The sequence below is a fragment of the Eucalyptus grandis genome, chromosome 6, assembly GCF_016545825.1.
Source record: "Eucalyptus grandis isolate ANBG69807.140 chromosome 6, ASM1654582v1, whole genome shotgun sequence".
Taxonomy (NCBI): Eukaryota; Viridiplantae; Streptophyta; class Magnoliopsida; order Myrtales; family Myrtaceae; genus Eucalyptus; species Eucalyptus grandis.
This window is the reverse complement of record NC_052617.1, coordinates 39,164,088-39,181,630: the sequence shown is the minus strand read 5'-3', so window position 1 is coordinate 39,181,630 and position 17,543 is coordinate 39,164,088. Positions and strand designations below refer to the sequence as shown.

Below are 17,543 nucleotides of genomic sequence, written 5' to 3'. Positions count from 1 at the left end.
TGCTGTTGTAGTCTTTCACTTGAGGCGGTTCGTCTGAATAAAATGATGTCCTCGAAAATAAGACAAACGAAAATGAGAAGAAATTATGAACCAGAACTTCATGTGGAGAGGATTGGATGTGGCGGGATCGAGAGGCACTCTAGTGCCAGATGAGAGAAGTGATATTGTTTGTTGCGTTCCATACAAAAGCGAAGCAGGGTCGTGTCGTTTGTCGTTTGTTCCCGAACATGAGAAGCCAGATCACCTGCCGACAGTTTTCTAGTTGAACCGTCGAGCACGTGAATGGTAATGTTGCAGTAACTTTCTTTCTGCCTGATCAAAAGGGGGAGATTTTTAGGTGGACCCCATCTCGTGATTAAAGAAATTCTTTCATCTTATTTATTTGTTTAGTATATAAAATTGAAAGAAAGAACGAAAAAAAGAGAAAAGAGAAAGAAAAACAACTGATGATGGTGTTACTATGCTTTCTGATTTTTTTGTTTTTTATGTTTTGGTCAGTACTATGCTTTCTGATTTGACATGGTAACTTTTGACGTGATCAATAGAATTTCCGTATGAAGAAGTAGAAATTTTTCATGATGTGAGGCAACTTTCATTATATCATATGATTAGTAACTTTAATAGAACGGGAATAAGTTTTACAAACTTAAAAGATATCATTATAACCAGTAATGTGCATAACGGATATAACCAAGATTTCAAGCTCACGGAGCATGAAAAATAACTAAAATAATTTTTTATTTAATATGAAGATAAAGATAGAAGGCTAATAGCTCTCATAATATAAAATTATAGTATGATCGTTTAGATTATTTTATTTTATTTTATTTGCAACCGCATTGTCAATACCCATATGCTAGATTTTTCACAAAGGAAATGTATTGTCATGTAATTTCATTCCAAAAATTGCATCATGTTGACTGCCCTTTACCTTGTCTATTGGTAGGGTTGAGTGGATCCATGATGAACAGTTCCATACTTGGAACTTGAAACTTATCTTATTAGATACCTAGTTTTTAGAATATGGAGTTGACCCTATCGATCTAGTCCTAGTATTAGGGTCTATCCAAAAAGCCAACCAATTCCTTTTTTTGTGTAATTTTTTTTTATCCCTTGAAAGGATAAACAATTGTAAAATATCCATTTATTTACAACCGAGGCAAATAATAGTTTTAACAAAATAATAAAGCAACATCAATATAAGATGCAAGGTAAAATTAAAAGGAGAGAACTAGCCATTTAGGCTCGGTTTGGTTATGCACATAGAACCGAGCACTAGACTAATAATAGCCAATTCGAAAAAATTGGAATCGGGAACAAACCAGAACAATCCATATAGGGTCAATCCAGTCCAATTCCATGGTTTACCCTAAATCGATGCTCACTCTTATATATTAGAATTATAGATTTTTTGCATGTCATTTTTCCTTCCAAATTCGAGAATGCATGTTTTGAAGTTTTTGCATATAATGAAAAAGTTTCATGGAATTCTACATATTTACATTTGTAGAATCAACCGAGAGATGTAAAAGGTCATAAATTAAAAGTAAGAAGTAATTTTTTTTTTTGACTTTTTCACCAAATAAAAAGTATTAATTTAAATTAGAAAAAAATTACATGAATCAACACGTAACATTCATAAGCTATGAAAGTTTCAAGTCCATGATCTTAAAAAGGTCAAAATGCATGTGGCGTAAAAGCTGCAAAAAATCTGAAGTTAAAATTACTTCAAATATTCGACCCAAAAAGAAAAGTCACTCCAAATAAGCTTTTAAAATGTACATCTCTCTCGTTCTAGTGGGTTTAAATTTCGACCGAAATAAAAAATTGAGTTTCATTGGCTAAATTTGCGCATCTTTTACGAAGCCAAAAAAGCCTGGGCAGTGGGCACCTGTTGATAATAAAAGAACTTTAGAACGTTATCGTTTGTTCTGTTGCGTGAGAAAAAGGAAATGGAAAAAGAGCCTCTCGTTATTGGACCGAACCCATGACGTGGCACGCATGGCGCGAAATCTTAAAAGGAAGAAGGAAGAAGACTCGAGCGGGAGAAAGGGTCCCACGCCATCCACGTGGCTGCCAACGCCTTCTCCGTTCGCCTTCCCCCTTCAAGCAGGGATCTCCTCTTCCTCCTTCCTCCTCCCATGTCATCACGCCAGCCATTCTCCCTCCCTTCCGTATCGCCATCGACGCCTCGCGAAGCAGAAGACGACAGAAACGGACGCGGAATTCACGGCGTTCATGACCGATCGCGCTCCGCATTGCCGGTTCTCTCGTTAGAAGAAGCAGCAGCAGCAGCCGAAGAAGAAGCAGAAGGAGGAGGAGGTCGAAAGATGATGGATCGAGCCTCGCGTTCCGCATTGCGGTTCTCCGATTGAATCGGCGAGAGAGAGAGAGAGAGAGAGAGAGAGAGAGAGAGTTATACAGCGATGGGAGTGCCGCAGGCGATGGAGATCCTGAGGGAGCGGGCGGAATCGATCAGGGAGTCGCTGCACAAGAGCCAGACCATCACCGACAGCATGGTCGCCATCCTCGGCTCCTTCGACCACCGCCTCTCCGCCCTCGAGACCGCCATGCGTCCTACTCAGGTCCTCCCTCCCTCGTTCCTCTCCTTCGACGCGAATCGAACGTTTCCGCCGTTCTGACGCTATTCTGCGCTTTGCTATTGTTCTTTTCTTTTTTTCTTTTTTTCTTTTTTCTTTTTGGTAGATAAGGACGCACTCGATTAGGAGGGCTCACGAGAACATCGACAAGACGCTCAAGGCCGCGGAGGTCATTCTCGGCCAATTCGATCTCTCGCGCAAGGTTTGTTCTCGCTCTGTTTTTGCGGAGTCGAAGCCATTGCATTGCATTGCATGCACTTTGCGATGATGGACATTTCTTCATCATGAGTCCATTTTTTATTCAGTTAGAAATACCACCTGTCCCGGTGTCTTCCTGAATCGACGTGCGGCTTCCGGTAAGAGAGAGAGAGAGAGAGGGAGAGATGATATTCATATATGCAAAAAACAATGTCTTTGCAAGGAGATTCAGTCAACATTCTCGTGAAGTCTGATTATGAGTTATGACAAATCTCGTACAGTCACGAGTTTATTCGTTTCGTGTCATTTCTCTGAATTTTAGTGTGATATTCGAATCCACTCTGCAGGCATACATTGCTATTGCTATACTATTGAAGTAGTTACCTTGATCTTTGTTCCTTACAATGAATCTACAACACAAATTTTTTATTTTTTTTTGCCGCAACTCGTGATTCAGCATCATTGTCATGTCACTTTATGTACTTGCAAAAAGGAATGTACATGCTGAGATTGTTCGTATGTATTCACTTAGGCAGAGGCTAAGATCCTTAGAGGGCCACATGAGGACCTAGAAAGCTACCTAGAAGCCATTGATCAGCTTGAAGCACCGCTAACTTCTTCAAAAGCAATAAAAGCTTCAAGAGTAGCGATGGAGTTGTTAATCATGCCAATAACTTGCTTGCAAAAGCTATATCGAAGCTTGAAGATGAGTTCAGACAGATATTAACCAATCACAGGTAACCTACACCTTGGCCACTTCTTTGTTTGTCCTCGAAAACAGTTTGGTGTCTTACATCTCTTTTTCCTTGCAATATGCTTATTTCACCTAATAGGACAATAGCAGAAGTACAGTCCCTGATTTAGAATGTTATATCCACACCTTCTCGATAAAAGGATTTTGGAGTCAGGGAGTCAGGGAGTCCTTACTAAGCTTCAGAAGGGATATCGGTTGGTGTTTTTGAGTGGATGAATGTTTTCGACTCTCTATATTGCAAGCTGTAGTTGTTCTTGTGATGACACAGAATGATCAATGATTAAACATTCAGCTACTAAATGAGGCATTCAAATTTGCACGGGAGTGATCCGGTTTAAAGTGTTGTGCCTATTTGCCATCTTTGTGTAGCCAATCGTTTGTCCAGTGTTTTTTTTCTCAGCATTGCTTTTGCAATTTCATCCCCAAATGTGTGCTTATTTTTTTTCTTAAAAATCAATTGGGGGCTCTGTATATGTTATGATATTTCAGAGATTAATTTACTTTCCTATTTGATTTTCAGCAAGCCTATGGAACCTGATCTTCTTATTGATTGCCTTCCCAACTCTCTGCGGCCATCATCAGGATCATCTGGAAACCAAAGTGAAGCTAGTGGCAAGCCTGAGCACCCAAGTAAAACGCCAGATGCTGGAGTCTGCAAACCTCCAACTCTCATACCCCCCAGGGTTCTGCCATTGCTGCATGATTTAGCTCAACAGATGGTGCAGGCTGGCCATCAGCAACAACTTTTAGAACCTACAGGTACTTAAATCAGTGCCGTGCCATAAAGGTTTCTGGTTGTTCTAGTTACAATTTTGTTCGCAGCAACTTTTTGGTTGACCTTTCACTATCATCGTTTAGTACATTGCTCCAAATCAAAAGTCTGGTGGGTCTTCAGCATTAATAAGCAATTTTCGGTTTAAATAAAATCGACCTTTTCTTTCATAGTGATAGTTGAATAAATTCTGTTTAATTATGATAGATGAATAAATTATATTTAATTATCGTGGCTGAAAGTAGTTTGGCCTATTACGTATCATTCTAGAGATTACAATAGGCGTGCAACATGAAACTGCATCATTACAAATCAATACATTTCTATGTCGTTTGATTTCCCTTAGTCATGTTATATTTTTAAGAATCCCAGACAAGAGAAGAAGAATCAGTTGTTGCCAGAGAAGTGGGGAACTTGATGTTTATCGCGAGACGCTGGTGCTTTCTTTCTTTCTCATTTTAGGTAGATGACAAGTAAGCTCTTTTACCATTGTTGGGAATAAAAGGAAGTTTTGCTACCTGGATAGACCTTCCGGTGGTAAGTCCACTGCAAGAGCCGCATTATATGGTTTTTCAATGGGAACTTCTTGTCGCTTACCTGGTAGAAATTAAATAAGCAGTCAACATGGCTTAAAATGAAGGGTAATTCTTTCTGATGTAGCTGGAGTCCTTCCTGAGCAGGAGTTCCACCAAGTTGTAATGGTAGGCTTACTTTGTCTAACGTCTTTTATAAGAAACTGAAAGCAGCCCCATCTCAATAAAATAATTATAGAGAACCTGAGAAGTTTAGTGTTGATCTATTGACATAGCCCTTCTTTTGATAGTGAAGCCCACTTGAACCTATGCTTTTTGCTTCAAGGCAAAGTGCTCAGTCGAAGACAGTCAGACTCTTGATGGACAGGAGTGGTCAACTAAAGGAGTTCTTTTCCGCCCGTTTAATGACAAATATTGGGGATGTCAGCGAGGGTTGATGTCTAATTTGTGGAGGGCTTAAGCTTTAGAGAATGTTTTAAGTATCAATTGATGGAAATTTCAACTTTTAACATGCTTTAAGAACTCTGAAAAGCAATTTGTAAAAGACTTACTCTTCAAGAATGTTTACATACACATAAATCTATAACGCCCTACAGAAAAAAAATAAAATTGCTAAAATAGCTTCTATAACACGTGGCTTATCTCACTTGATAGACAAAAGATAAATTCGCTTGTTGTAGTTGTTCTGCTTTCTTTGATTAATTGATTGCATTAGTCTTGCTTTTCCTTATGTCAGGGATACTCGTGCTTCTGTTTTGGAACAGAGTCTTCGGAAATTAGGTGTGGAGAAACTGAGCAAAGACGATGCACAGAGAATGCAGTGGGAGGTTTTAGAAGCTAAAATTGGAAATTGGATACATTACATGCGTATTGCAGTAAGTGTTTATGTTGATATGGCTTAATAACCTTTTGGTTTTGGTTCCTAAATAATGTCTTGCAACAGGTAAAGCTTCTTTTGCTGGTGAAAAGAAACTCTGCGACCAAGTATTTGATGGCGTTGATTCTCTCAGGGATCAAATCTTTGCTGAAGTAACAGCAAACTCTATGGCTCTGCTGCTTAGTTTTGGAGAAGCTGTTGCTAAAGGCAAGCGATCACCCGAGAAATTGTTTGTTCTCCTGGATATGTATGAGATATTGAGAGAATTGCACCCAGAGGTACGATATATGTATGTTTTTTCAATTCTTTTTGGATGTACACGTATTAGCATAGTGTTATGCGATTCATTTAATGAAGTGAATGAATGGAACTAATTCTTTTGATGCCAGTTGCTCACAACTTGTAGAAGATGAATGTCAGAATTTTCGATTTCCCTGTATAATGTGAAATTTCTAAAATGACTGTTGGAAGAGGAGAAAACTGTTTTAATCTAGACAAGGCACTTTGAGGTTCCGTAATGTGTCATGAGCACAGGGATAGGGAGTGATTTGCAGGGTATGCCGAAAAAGCTATACAGCATGGATGGTGCTTCACTTGCCTACTGTCTGTTGAAAGCACTGGAAAAAGGTTTATAGATGGCTTTGAATGCGGAACCACAGATTCCCTTGCTTTAAGTCTACTATCTAATCGCTTATTTTGCTTTGTCAACTAGCATGATGAACATATATTTTGCTACCCTAAAACAATGACGTGTTAAATGATGGATGATGTAAGGTGGAATATAGCATCATGTAATCTCAACTTCAAATAGCTGTCATGTGCTGGTGAATATTGCTGCTACGGCTTCAGCTGCTAAGAACTATATAATGGAAGCAAATGACTGCAAATAGGTCACACAGTCATTGCAATAGCAAGTGAGAGGATGTTAATAAACTCTCCATTGTATTTGTACTTTCTCAGCGAGTCTTATGGACATTGACGATGATCTAGAGCTCCATTTGTGTTATTTAGCATATGTGCATGCATGATATACGTCATCTGAATGTTCTGTGATATTTTAAGCTTTTCACTAAATTATAGTTCAATGATGTATTACAGCATTAGGTCAAAGGTTCGAATATTGGCACTTCCTCTTGTTGTTATTCTGCTCGTGGCTCATGTCTGTCCTCCAGTGGTTGTTTGATGTGATACATCTTGTATTTCTTGTGGAACATCTGTTCATATGCATGGAGGAGTCAAGATATAGGCTTGATATGCACTGTTAACATGATTCTTGATATTTTAAGTTTTTGGGAAAATTATTATTGCCCAACAACTTTTAGGCCTGTAAAACAGCCTCATTACAAATTATCAGACTTAAATACGTGATTAACAAGCACAATAATCCACTTCTATGGTTGTCCTGCTGATTTAAATAATGGTTTAGAAGAGTAGATGGTGAGGAAGATAAGTCTTTTCCTTTCATTTCTCTTCATTTTTCATCCTTTTCAAATGCGCTTGCAACTGAGATCCCTAGTTCTCTATGGTCCATCTCTGCAAATTTCATTTGCCTCAAATGCCTTTTCCTTTATCCTCATTTATCCTTTTTGGAGTTTTGTAATATCTTTACTTTGGTCTAGAGCCTGAGTTTATTTTGGTGGGATAGATTACAGACCTTTTTGGAAGTAAAGCTTGTACTGAGATGCGAGAATATGCCTCCAGCTTGACCAAGCGACTTGCTCAGACGGCTCAAGAGACATTCGGTGATTTTGAGGAAGCAGTTGAAAAAGATGCCACAAAAACTGCTGTTCAAGATGGGACTGTTCATCCTTTGACTAGCTACGTGATAAACTATGTGAAGTTTTTATTTGAGTAAGTGCTCCTTAATTCATATTTGGCTTCATATTTGGCAGATCTTATTTCTTGACAGCCTGATAATATGGACGGTTGTCAGAATACCTTCAATTCCTTCGTGAAATCCTTTTTTTTTCAAATAAAAAAGGTGTTGCTTGCCAATATATATATATATATATTTTTTTTTTTTTTTTTTTGGCATGTTTCTGTTGTGCAAAGTATGCCATGCCAACGTGTTCTTATGCTGAAAATGGCATTAAGCAGTGTAATTTTTGTTTGGGTCATATCTTGCTTCTCTGCCTAAGCTATAATATTCCGGTATTGATGTTTACAGCTATCAGTCCACTTTGAGGCAGCTCTTTCAGGAGTTCAACGAAGGCGAGGCAGATGCTCAATTAGCAGCTCTAACTACAAGAATCATGAGTGCTCTTCAGAGTAATCTGGATGGAAAGTCTAAGCAGTATAAAGATCCTGCGCTGACTCAATTATTTCTCATGAATAATATCCACTACATTGTTCGATCTGTAAGGAGGTCAGTTTTCAAGGCATTGAGTTTGCTGTGCAAGCATCATTAGGCTAATACCATTTCTTAGCTATGTTTTGCAGGTCAGAAGCGAAGGACTTGCTTGGGGATGACTGGGTGCAGATACATAGGAGGATTGTTCAGCAACATGCCAATCAGTATAAGAGGATTTCGTGGGCAAAGGTACTTTTGGTTGAACTACTGTTATAAGAGAGTTTTTTAATGCTTAAAGACCTTTTTAAGCAACATTGTAGCTCCCACACATTTCAAGCTCTGCATAGACATTTAGAATTTTCTTTCTTCAGATATTTCAAGACAATTTCATAAGTGAAAGTTCTGTAAAAAAATTCCTCGGCCTTGAGTGACAAAACAGCACTTCTTGTGAAGTTTATCACCGAACCTTTTCCAATTCATCAAACAGAAACTAAGCTCAGCTGAAATCTTGACCTGCAGATTCTGCAGTGCCTCACGGTTCAGGGTGCATCAGGAGGTGCTGGTGGTATGGGAAGTGATGGTACCAGTGGAATCTCAAGAGCAATGGTGAAAGATCGGTTCAAGACATTTAATGTTCAATTTGAGGAGCTCTATCTAAGGCAATCTCAGTGGACGGTTCCTGACAGTGAGTTGCGTGAGTCACTGAGGCTTGCTGTTGCAGAAGTCGTCTTGCCCGCCTATAGATCTTTCATCAAGCGCTGCAGGTGAGTTTCTCCTACTGATCTTAGGAGTTTCCTTTAAGATCCTCTCAAGGTCGATTTTCATGTTTTTGGGTGTTATAGGCCACTTATTGAGAACGGGAAGAACCCTATGAAGTACATCAGGTTCAGCGTCGAGGATATTGAACGCATGCTGAATGAATTCTTCGAGGGCAAGACATGGAGTGAGCCTAAGCGATGAAATATTCGGAGCGATGAAGGCTCCCGCTTCATCACCTTTCTTCGATCATTTTTAACTATTAAGTGGGTGGGTTCAAGCGATGGTCGTGCCCCATCTCATTTCTTTCATTTGCTTTACTTGTAAGTTTTGTCACTCCGAGACAGACCAGAATGATGACTATCCTTATTGGAAGTCGTCTTAACCATTCTTTGACGCCACTTTGGAGATGTTATATGAGCATGTCAATTCCATATTCTTGGTAACTCTTGAAAAGTACACCGACAAATTCGTCATTCCCGTATACCTGTTCTGTCCATTTCCACAATCGATATCGGATCGCCAAAGAATTCCGCGTCCATTGCATTGGTTTTGAAGGTCAGTGGCGTGCTATCAATACGAAAATTTTGAACGATATAGGACAAAATGGAACATGCAAATTTTTGCAGTCGCACCCGAGGGGACATCAGTCAAACTCACTATGATTCAGCGAGGTTTCACCACTCATCTCTGTACACCGCATCCTCAGTCACGACTGTTCTCCCCGTGGCAAAGCTTCGTGGCACAGACTCGACCACAGCGCAAACAGAATCTCACGGTTCCAGGAAATGCCGAAACAAGTATGAACTGCAACAGGCACAACCAATGTGAATTCTGAAACCGATGCGGATGAAAAAACTAATTATGAAACCGAAGCACAACCAATGTGAATTCTGCAACAGGCACAACCAATATATTGTTTAGATTCGTTCCATTAATGATACGGTGAACAAAAACTAATTACAGGATCGGATTAGCCACTAACATGTTTTTGATAAAAAGGGGTAAATTATTAGCTACTCCTAAGAAAAGCTGTGTGGAATGCAAAAACGGATGGAAATCATTTTGACAACCCATTCCGTTTGGCTTCATTTGCTTAACATAGTATTCTCCTCTTACATCCCAAAACCGCACCTTTCCCCTTCTATTTTCCGACATTGCCGTCTCATTTTCTCTGTTTGTTCTCTCTGTTTCTCCCTCTCTTTTCTCTCCCTCCTTCCCCGTCAGGGACTTGGGTTGTGCGAGATCGAGGGTGAGAAAACCAGAAAGACCATTACCCAAGTCGACAATGGCGTCTCCGTCCGATCGCCACCATGCCGAACGACCCAAACCCTATGAAGATGAAAATCAACCTAAACCAAGTCCCCCTCCAGATGGAAACCACAGCTCTGGGTCGCCGCCGCCGCCGCCGCCATCGACCAGACACCAGGACACCGCCCCCAACAACTACCCCCACCAACCCCTTCCCGGCTACCCTCCTCCGGTGATGGGCTACCCCCCGCCCTACCCTCCTCCCCACGGTGGCGGCGGCGGCGGCGGCGGCGGCTATCCTTACGGTACACCCCCTCCACACGTCGGATACTACCCCACAAACCACCCCAATTACTACCCTTCCCAAGTACCGCCACAGCGCACCTCAGGCTTCGCACGCGGAATCCTTGCGGCCCTTACTTTTCTCGTGGTGGCATCGTGCACCATCAGCGTCATCATGTACATCGTCCTCCGCCCCCAGATCCCGGAGTTCTATGTCACCGCCTTCTCCGTAACCAACTTCAACATCTCGAACTCGGTCCCGATGGGCAGCTGGGACGCCAATGTCACCGTCGACAACAAGAACCAGAAGCTCAAGGCCTACTTCGAGCGGATCCAGAGCTACGTATACTACGACGACCCAAGGACCTTTCTCAGCTGGAGCACAGAACCGGCGTTTTCCCTGGAGAGGAAGACGAGCGGCGTCATCCACGCGAAGATGACGACGATAGATGGGGAGCAGCCAAGAGCCGCGGCATTGGAGGAGATGGATGAGGAGCGGCGGAAAGGGACGGTGGTTTTCGGGCTGGGGCTTGGGTTGATGGGGACGTTCAAGTCCGGGTGGTGGTGGACGAGCCACTTTGGCATGAGGGTTTACTGCGACGGCTTGGATGTTGGGTTCGTCGGGGCTTCGGGAACGGGGAGCCTGAGGGGCGGAAACCCTAGGCAGTGCGTGGTGTACGTGTGAGAAAGATGAGCGTTGCATGCATGCATGCGTGCTTGTGTTTGCTCTCTCGTTCGTTTATTTTTGTAATCTTTTGGGTGTCCTTTCCTTTCGGTTGGAACAAGATCAAACAAGATGTGGAAAAGAGTGAAAGCAGAAATCGGCAGCCAATCTATGTTTTGCGAAATTTATAGAACGCTTTCTTCGCGCTGGTTCAACCAAGCACGGATCCGGTCTCCTATCTAATTTCTCAGCCGGATCCTGTTCAACTGCATACCACGTAGGAATCTGGATCGATCTGCAATGAAGGTTTAACAACATGTTCGATGCTTTATCTCAAATTTCTTGGAAAATGATGAACTCATGATCACTCTTTCAAGTAGTTTCATGTACATGCGTATCTCCAAGTGATCCAATCGTTCACACATCGTTTTGCATGATTAACAGTTGACACCATAAAAATTAGGTAACACTACTTTCTTTTGTGCGAAGTGGGATGTTAATTTGAACTAAAATGAAAGTATACGGGGACTAGCCCTATTTAGAATCCCCAACAGAAAGCATCTTTTAGTATATTATGGTACGTATAGTAACGTATCTTGGCTGGGAACAGTTTTTTTTTTCAAGAAATAGTTCTTTTTATTTCTACTCCGGAGAACAATTTTTGAGTAAAATAAAGTGTTTGGTAACTATACAAAATTTCTACTATTGAAATAGAAAAATAATAGAAATGTATTTGGTACAATTTTTTTTTTTTTTTATATATTCATTATTTATTCTTGCTTATGGATCATCGACCATTGTTTGTTGCCGCTCATTGCCCGTCGTCGCTGCCTGCCGTCTGTCACCGCTAGTCACCGCCACAGGGACCGCTAGCCGCTAGCCGCCAACCATTGCCGCTGACCGCCGTTGGACTGCCGCACGATCACCGATCACGCCCCACAACCCACTGGCCATTGCCTCCCGCGCCCGGTTGCGGGTGGTTGGCGACGGCTGGTGGGTTTGGGCGGCAATCGTGTGGCGACAATCAGCGGTCCTGCGGTGGTGATGGTCGACGGGCGGTAGCGATCAAGCGATCAGGCAGTGGCGGCCGACGATCGGTGGCGATAACGGTGGTCAATGGCTGTCATCGGTGGTCGCGGGTGGCTGGTGGGCTATGGGTGGCAACGACGACGATCACATGATGGCGGCGACGATGGTCGCCGCCAATGGGGCGGCGATTGGCGACAGTTGGCGGTCGGCCAAAGGTGGCCACGGCCGGCCGAAGGTGGTCGGCGGTTGGCGAAGCGCAGCCACCTAAGGCCGCAATAAGCAAGAAAAAGAAAAGAAAAAAAGAAAAGAAAAAATTAGCTTATTTCTAGAAATTGTTCTCGGAACAAGAAACTACTTTTTTGTTTTGTTTCAAATCTGTTCTCAAGAACAAAAAAATAGATTTTTTGTTCTCGGAAACAAAAGTTTTACTAAACGGTGTTCTTTTTTTGTTTCGGGGACAAAAGAATATAAATTGGGAGAAACAGAAACGTTACCATGCAAACCTTTAGTTATCGAAATTTCGTTAAATAGATAAATTGATACTACTCTACGACTATGCAAATAAGTTGATGATAATGATCTAAATTCACCACATTAATATCCCCAAAAAAGCATAATAAGTAACTACAAAGCGTTAGAGGTAATCGATGGGTGGACTTGGCTCTCTAATATTGCAAAATTGTAGCCTTGGTTCTCTACCTATAGGCCTTGCCTAGGCTCGTCCAAAAACACCTTTTGGCCCATGGCTCGAGCTATGTTGGGGCGAGTCCATGGGCAGCCAGGCATATGATCAAGTATGAAGCGCCGTTATGCCGTTTACAATTATGAACATGTAAAACATTATAAACATAAGCATTCCATATCAGCAAGGCCTGCAATTTTTTCCCGTCCAATTTTTTCCCGTCCAAACATCTGCTACCCTATGGAAGGAGTGTTAAATATAAAGGAACTGAGTCTTCTCAATCATTAGTTACTATAAATTCAGCAGATAGAAAAGAACACGTGAGAAAAAACAAAAGACAGAAAAGCAACAAAGAGCTGGTGATCAACGGTGGAGAACTCGTGGTGAAGACAAACTTGGATTGACATCAATGAAGAAGAAGCCTGAGATGAAGATTGACATGGATCGCCAAGTTATAACAGATCTAAACTAGCACGTGTGCGGTTATTCAGCTGAAAGTGGGAAAAACAAATGAAGAAACAGTTAGTTGAATTCTGTTTTTCTTTGATGAGCTGTATTCAGTTTTCCGTTCTTTAAGTAGTCTTCTTCTTCCTTGATGAGACGTGTGAAGAAATATAGAGAGAGAAAGCTTAGAGAGCAATCATCAATGGATGCTCTGCAATTGTGTAGCTGATACGTGCTGTGATAGAGAGATAGAAACAGGGATGTAAAACAGAGGATTTTGTATTCAAAAGCTGTCATTGATCACGAAGCTTTGTACTACAATCATATTGATATAGAGTAATTCAAAGTATTTCTTTTGCTGATTTTGCTGTATCCTGATTCATTTCTTCATCTTCATCTTCATATTCACATGGTATCAGAGCTGTAGTATCCTGAAGAAATCATCTTGCTGCTGCTCATTCAATCTTGGATTTCTCAGAAGGTTTTCATCTAGCAGGCGATCATATCTGCCAAAGGGATCCATTCAGTAGCTATTCATTAGATCGAGAAAGAAGAAGCTGAAGTTGCAGCAAATTGCAATATCACGGTAATTGTGTTAGTTCTTCATAACACTATTGCTATCTTCTTCTTCAAAACTGAGAAAATACAACAATGGCAGTAAGAGCACCAAAGTATCCCTTCCCTATACATGTGAATATCTCTAACTTTGTCACAATTAAGCTTGTCGAAGACAATTTCCTCTTGTGGCAAACTCAGATCCACAGGTTTCTGAAAAGCCAAGAACTCTTTGGCTTTATTAATGGTGATATTACATCACCTCCTCGAATGCTGCAAAATATAGTTGAAGGATGTGAGACTGAAGCTGTAAATCCAGACTATATTGACTGGATAAAAACTGATCAGTTGGTTTCTTCATGGATAAGTGGAGCTGTCTCGGAGAATATACTTAGCTTAATAATTGGTTTAGAAACATCTTATGAAGTGTGGCGAGACACTTTTGAATCGCTTCACACAAAAATCAGCGGCTAGAGAATTCGAATTAAGGGGAAAACTTCAAGCCTGTCAAAAACATGATAGGGCTCTTTCGGTCTATCTTAGAGAATACAAGTACATATGTGATCGATTAAATGCTATAGGAAAACTGTGGATGACATAACCAAGTTATTTGGTGTGTTGGAAGGGCTAGGAGCTGAATATGAAAATTTCCGAACAACAATATATTGTCTAAAGCCTCAACTCGAGTATGATGAGGTAATTGCACAATTAGAGAGGTTTGAGTCAAGAATGCAGAACTATTCCAGGACCCAATTTAACTCCAATATGGCTTACTTTGGGCAAAGACACCCTCAAGCACAGTTTAAAGAAACAACTGATGGAGAGTACATATCTCAAAATTCAGGTTTTGTAGCTCAAAGAGGTAATTACAGAGGAGGCCGTAGCTATGGTAGGGGACGTTTTCTTAATAACAGGGGCCGAGGATTTAGATACCCTGGAGACAATTTAGGTTATAGATCCAGCAATACCAGCTATATGCAAGAGAATCAGAGAACCAAACCTTATCAAAATTCTTCTGATTCTGGTTTCACCTCAGGATTTCGTCCCTATGCTGGCCCATCACAGAGATATCAAGAAGTGAAGTCTTATCCTTCTAATCTAACTCTTTCCAAGAGTATGCAGGATGAGAAGGCAACTAGTAGCATAAAATTAGAGTGTCAAATCTGCAAGAAACCAGGTCATGATGCTTTACACTTTGCTGGTATAGATTTGATAACTCGTATCAAGCCGAGGAGATACCAACAGCTCGGCAAATATACATCTTGAAGATGCCAAAGGTAGCGAGTGGTATCCAGATACTGGTGCAACCGCACATATCACAGCTAATTCCGGTATACTTCATAAATCTTCTAAATATACTGGATATGATACTGTCATGATTGGTGATGGATCACACATGTCTGTTACATGTACTGGCAATACATTGCTACATGCTGGAAAGAGTTTGTTGCCACTAAATGATGTCCTAATTGTCCCGATATAAAGAAAAATCTTCTGTCGGTATCAAGTTAACGAGATGATTATCCTTGCTCATTTGTTTTTGACAAATTTGGTGTATATATAAAGGACAACCGGACCAACACAACTTTGCTGCTCGGAAGGAAAACTAAAGGACTATATCAAGTGAATTTACAAACAACACAAGCCTTTCTAGCCCAAAGACACAGAGCAATAGAAGAGGACACATGGCATCAAAGATTAGCACACACCAATTTGAATATCTTGAAGTATTTGTAGAATCAAAAACTCATTCAGTGTAGCAGTAGAATGTTGAATGTATGTAGTAGTTGTCAAGTTGCTAAGGCTGTAGCTTTACCATTTCCATCATCCGAATCTGTAACAACTATGTCCCTACAGAAAATTCATTGTGATATATGGGGTCCATCACCTGTGACTTCATTTCAGAATTTCAAATACTATCTTCTGTTTGTGGATAACTTCTCTCGATTTAGTTGGATATATACATTGAAATTGAAGTCAGACTTTTATAAGATTTTTGTTCTGTTTCAAAAGCAAGTAGAGAACCAATTTGAGTCAAAAATCAAGATCTTTCAGTGTGATGGTGGAGGAGAATTTATTAGCCACAGATTTCAAGCTCACTTACAAGACTGTGGTATCAAACAGAATCTCTCTTGCCCTTATACACCTGCTCAAAATGGCATCTCTGAGAGAAAACATCGACATATTGTTGAATTAGGTCTTGCCATGTTATATCATGGCAAAGTTCCTCTGAAATATTGGGTTGATGCTTTTATTACAGCTAACTATGTCATCAATCTTCTTCCAACACCAAAATTGCAAATGCAATCACCTTACGAAAAGCTTTGTATCACCAAGAACCAACTTATGATCACCTCGGGGTATTTGGTTGTGCACTCGCTATCCATGCTTATGACCCTATGCTCAGCACAAGTTTGATCCAAGATCTCTCACCCGTGTGTTCATTGGCTATAGTGAACACCATAAAGGCTACGATGTCTTGTACCCTCAACAGTCGAGTATATATCGGTAGACATGTGAAGTTTGATGAGAAGTTTTTTCCTTTTACTAAGCTGTGCCTAACACAGTATGCATCTCTCACAACATTATATCAGTTATGGGCAGAAGAAGTACAATTAACAGAGTCAGCAAGCAAGAAAACAACTTCTACTATACCTTCTACTTCTTCTCAGACATGTGCAGCCTATTTGCAGCTCAATGAAGACAATACAGCAATAAATTCACAGTCTTCAACAGAAATTGATGTACCCTATACTGATCAATCACTACAGCCAGCAATAACACAAGAATATGTCATTTCTACAACAACACCACACGATGAAGTATCTTCACCTATACAATATGAGCACATGTCTACTACTGATACATCAATACCCTATATACAAGTATTGGATCTGAACAAATTATCCCTTCTCATATATCACAAGGGATCATTTCTAGTCTCTCAACACAGGAAGCAACTTCCAGTCATCCAATGCAGACTCGATCCAAATCTGGAATTATCAAGCCTAATCCCAGGTATGCATGTCTTGCTGTCTATAAGGTACCTTCTGAACCAAAGTCAATTAAATCAGCATTGGCACATGAAGGTTGGCATAAAGCAATGACGAAGAAATGGATGCATTATATCAAAATAAAACCCAGGACTTAACTCCTCGAACTAAATACATGAATGTAATTGGTTGCAAGTGGGTCTTTAAACGAAACTTGCCTCTGATGGTAGCCTTGATAGATTGAAAGCTCGCTTAGTTGCTAAAGGCTTTCATCAGGAAGAAGGAATTGACTTCACAGAGACTTTCAGTCCAGTAATCAAGCATGCCACCATTAGAATAGTTCTATCTGTAGCAAAAATGAGACAGTGGCCTATTCATCAACTTGATGTTAAGAATGCATTTTTACATGGCACACTTAATGAAACAATCTACATGGAGCAGCCTCCTAGTTTTCAAGATCCACAGAAACCTTCTCATGTATGTTTACTCAGAAAGTCACTTTATGGTCTTCGACAAGCTCCTCGAGCATGGTTTGATAAGTTCAGTGATTTTTTACTGGCATATGGATTCTTTTGCAGCTCCACAGATCCATCTTTATTCATATATCATCATAAACAAGATACCATTCTTCTACTGTTATATGTTGATGACATTGTCTTAACTGGAAGTTCCTTTCAACTACTCTCTGGTTTGATTCACTCTCTTAGTCTCGAGTTTCACATGAAAGATCTTGGCCCACTACATTACTTCCTTGGCATCGAAGTCAAACAAAATTCTAATCATTTATTCCTGTGTCAGACCAAATATGCTAGTGATCTTCTCACTCGAGCTCAAATGTCTGAATGTAAACCAATTTCCACTCC

The 17,543-nt window shown here is 40.6% G+C and overlaps 2 protein-coding genes across 2 annotated transcripts; both read left to right on the top strand.

Annotated features, from left to right (window-relative positions):
• The first annotated feature begins 2,126 nt into the window (after positions 1-2,126).
• Positions 2,127-9,226, top strand: LOC104447016 (exocyst complex component EXO70A1). The gene is given in 13 exon segments (XM_039314998.1): positions 2,127-2,585; positions 2,707-2,802; positions 3,331-3,397; positions 3,400-3,535; positions 4,073-4,293; positions 4,296-4,311; positions 5,594-5,736; positions 5,801-6,012; positions 7,380-7,585; positions 7,902-8,099; positions 8,174-8,273; positions 8,544-8,788; positions 8,867-9,226. Coding segments are annotated over 13 exon segments (1,917 nt in total). The 5' UTR covers positions 2,127-2,426; the 3' UTR covers positions 8,985-9,226.
• An 842-nt stretch (positions 9,227-10,068) lies between these two features.
• On the top strand, positions 10,069-10,998 carry LOC104415086. Its single transcript, XM_039314554.1, has one exon. It carries the CDS (start codon positions 10,069-10,071, stop codon positions 10,996-10,998), a length of 930 nt encoding a protein of 309 aa, XP_039170488.1.
• Positions 10,999-17,543: the final 6,545 nt, after the last annotated feature.